We start from the raw sequence: 3,844 nt of genomic DNA on the forward strand, positions 1-3,844 counted from the left end.
AAAAAAAAAAAAAAAAAATCTTACAGACCCCTTAGCTGGTATTTTTCCCTCTGACCCTTGCGGTGCCTTGTGAAGCTTCGGGCTCTGAAGTGCTTTTCTATATCCTAACCAAGTAATGCACTAACCAAAACAGCCCCAACTCTTAGAAGTCTTTCCCTGGATTAAAAGGCTGGATTTGTTTCCTCTGTAAAGGGTTGCTGAAGATAAAATGATGCTGCTGGAGATGGAGGGGACAGGGGGAGAGGTAGGATAGTCAGTACCCCCACTTAGCACAAGGAGACATGTGCTCCTCCCCAGGACACTCAGCACTGTCACAGGAAGGAGTCTCCTAAGATCTCCCAATCACTTTCCACAAGGAGGGAATATAATTTATGTCAGTCATCAGTTCTTTTGACAACCTTTGGTTTTGTTTTTCCCTCCCTTTTCACCTAGCTGGATGAAGGATGGATGGATGACGACAGAAATGATTTTCTGGATGACTTGCACATGGACATGTTAGAGGAACAGCACCACCAGGCAATGCAATTTACTGCCAGCATGCTTCAGCAGGTACTGCCCTTCTGCTGTGCGATGGCGTCAGAGCTTCCCCGTGCACTCCACAGTCCACACTGAGCTTGGCTGAACACATTTAGTGCCTCAAATGACAGTCAAGGCAAAAGGACTTTCTGTAAAATTAGATATTACGTGACTTTTCACCCGCTTCATCTCAGGGACCAAAATGTTTTAAAATGTTACATTTTTTGTTTTGCCCCCTATGACAACACGATCCCATCTCTTAGAAATCTACCATTCTGGCTGTGGAAACTGGGAGAACAACGAGCTGGGTGTCGGGTTGATACAGTAGGCAGAGAGCCAGCTTACAACATTCCCTATTTGATACAGATGCACACATGGGAAAGGGCCTGCCTCCTGAAACCTTAAATCCAAGGAGAGCTTGGGCAAATGACAGAAATAAAGTCTATATATGGGGAGAAAGGCAAAGGAAAAGTTTTCACATAGCAGAGTTTAGGCAGGGCCACAGCTATTCGCCACCGCTCTGCCACAATCAGTGCAATCACACAAGCGCATCAATGGCTTTCTAGGTTTTGTCTAGTTTTCTAAACCTCTACATCCTCTGCGGCATCCACAATTTTTGAAGAGACATATTGATGCTTTGGCACCGCAGTAGAACTGGGTACTTTTGTGCACTTAAGTGAGAAATATTTTGAAAATGTGATTTTTACCGTGGTTGCTATATAAGAGGAGAGCAGACCTCGGATCCGTCTGGAAAGGACATCCACAGCAGGCTGGAGTTTTGGTCACCATTTCTACAAGTTCTTACTAATATCTTTTCCGCATTAGGAAAAGGCAAAGATGCAGAAAGTGTAACAAGTGACAGATTAAGAAAACTATTAAAAATAAACACCCTATTCTGTCCTTCCAGTAATTTCTCTTTCTGTCTTTTCATTTCTGCTGTTAGAAGAAGCATGAGGAGGATGGAGGTACCACAGATACAGCCACTATTTTATCGAACCAGCACGAGAAGGACAGTGGCGTGGGGCGGACAGATGACAGCACTCGCAACGACGAGAGCTCTGAGCAGGAAAACAATGCGGATGATCACACCACCTCCTCCAACACTTTAGGGAGCCAGAAGCAGCTGACATACAGTCACGACACCCTGGGAAGCGGCGATATGCAGTTCAGCAACGAGTCATTTATCTCAGCCGACTGCACAGACGTCGACTTCCTTGGCATCCCCGTAGATGAATGTGAGCGATTCCGGGAACTGCTGGAACTGAAGTGCCAGGTGAAGTCTGCCAGCCCTTACAGTCTGTATTACCATAACAGCATGTTGGATATGAGCAAAAGCGACCAAGAAAGTGTTGACAGAGAGCTGGAGATGCTGAATGAGGAGCTGCGCAATATCGAGCTGGAGTGCCTGAATATTGTGAGAGCTCACAAGATGCAGCAGCTGAAAGATCAGTACCGGGAGCCCTGGATGCTACACAACAGCGGGTTCCGCAACTACAATACAAGCATCGATGTTCGCAGGCACGAGCTCTCAGACATTACAGAGCTCCCCGAGAAGTCTGACAAGGACAGCTCGAGCGCCTATAACACAGGTGAAAGCTGCCGAAGCACACCGCTCACGCTGGAGATCTCCCCCGACAATTCGCTGCGCAGAACTGCAGAAGGCATTAACTGTCAAGGTAGTGAGGGGGCAGTGGCATATAACATCTCCCAAAAGAATTTATTTGCTAGCTCAGAAAGTCATGAATCCAGCACTGGTAAATGCCATGCTGCTGCTAAGGATCCCGACCTTGGCAAGCAGCTGGAAAGCAAGGAGAGAAGAGCCAGTGATGGAAGCAAAAGCCCTACCCATGGTCAAAAGCCTTCTAGCTCCTACGTCTCCCCATACCATCACTCTCCTTATAAGCACGCTCATATTCCTGCCCACGCCCAGCACTACCAGAGCTACATGCAGCTGATCCAGCAGAAATCAGCAGTGGAGTATGCACAGAGCCAAATGAGTCTGGTGAGTATGTGCAAGGACTTCAACTCAAGCCAGAGCGAACCGAGGATGGAGTGGAAAGTCAAGGTCAGAAGCGATGGGACCCGCTACATTACAAAGAGGCCAGTAAGGGACCGGCTGCTGAGAGAACGTGCCATAAAGATTAAGGAGGAGCGCAGCGGGATGACTACCGATGATGATGCTGTCAGTGAAATGAAGATGGGCCGTTACTGGAGCAAGGAGGAGCGGAAGCAGCATTTAGTGAAAGCGAAAGAGCAGAGGCGGCGGCGCGAGTTTATGATGCAGAGTAGGTTAGAATGCTTAAAGGAACAGCAAGGTGCAGAAGAAAAGAAAGAGATGAATATCATTGAACTGAGCCACAAAAAAATGATGAAGAAGAGAAATAAAAAAATATTTGACAATTGGATGACAATCCAAGAACTGCTGACCCACGGGACGAAGTCACCAGACGGCACGCGGGTGTACAATTCCTTCCTGTCAGTGACTACTGTATAATCGCCATTACTAAGTTATGTACATAAACCACTACCATTGGGGTAGAAATCAATGCCTCGTTCAATGTGGCAAGAGTTTTGTATATAAGAGACAGTCAGCGAGTTTAGAGTTCAAATACTGAACTCTACAACTGTGGGTGCCAGGATCTCCACTACGAAGTGGAGAGGAAGCTCGCCCGTCTCCTTCCCAGGCAATATTCGCAGTGCTTTTTGGAATACTGATTGTACTTTTTTACTTGTTACCTTTTACATGAAGCGTTTAAATATCAGAAATGTATTAACCATACTTACACAGGTAATTTGCTTAAACTATATTCATATTAAAAGGTACCCATGCTTCTCTTTACCTAAAAAAAATGCAAAAAACCCACAAGAACAACTGCACATACGTACTCTTTGTGAAACCATGTTATTTTGCTGTTGTTCCCTTCTCCACAGAGTGCTGGTTATCGATATTTAGCTCAAGGTTTAAACACTCAGAGTCATTCTCTTGTAGTATTAAACATTTATCAAACAGCAGTTTTTCGAGTTTTGCTCAACATTTAAACATTTTTCTTTTTAAGGTTTCTAAAGAAAGTATATAGGTTTCCTCTGAAAAGCCTGAAGCAAAGTACACTCTAGTGCAGCTTTAAAGGATTTTAAAGCATGTGTGCAAGTGTTGCAACCTATTGGAAAAATGTGCATGTACAGCTAATTTGTTTATATAAAAGACAGTTCGTGGAATTTGAAAAGCCCATGGTAGTAACTGTTTGCTTTATAGAATTGAATGTACTGAATTATCGATGCAGTTTCATGAAATCATCATTAGCTACAAACGTTAACAAGTAAAATTAAG

The 3,844-nt window shown here is 44.6% G+C and overlaps 1 protein-coding gene across 1 annotated transcript in view; it reads left to right on the top strand.

Moving 5' to 3' along the window:
• Positions 1–3,028, top strand: part of PDZRN3 (PDZ domain containing ring finger 3) — a 7,922-nt gene extending 4,894 nt beyond the window's left edge. The window contains exons 5-6 of the mRNA XM_010134362.1: positions 433–549; positions 1,460–3,028. Coding sequence (XP_010132664.1) covers positions 433–549; positions 1,460–3,010 — 1,668 coding nt within the window. The 3' untranslated portion in view covers positions 3,011–3,028. The remainder of the gene's footprint in view (positions 1–432; positions 550–1,459) is intronic.
• Positions 3,029–3,844: the final 816 nt, after the last annotated feature.

This window comes from Buceros rhinoceros, unplaced genomic scaffold (genome assembly GCF_000710305.1).
Source record: "Buceros rhinoceros silvestris isolate BGI_N320 unplaced genomic scaffold, ASM71030v1 scaffold29324, whole genome shotgun sequence".
Classification (NCBI taxonomy): domain Eukaryota; kingdom Metazoa; phylum Chordata; class Aves; order Bucerotiformes; family Bucerotidae; genus Buceros; species Buceros rhinoceros.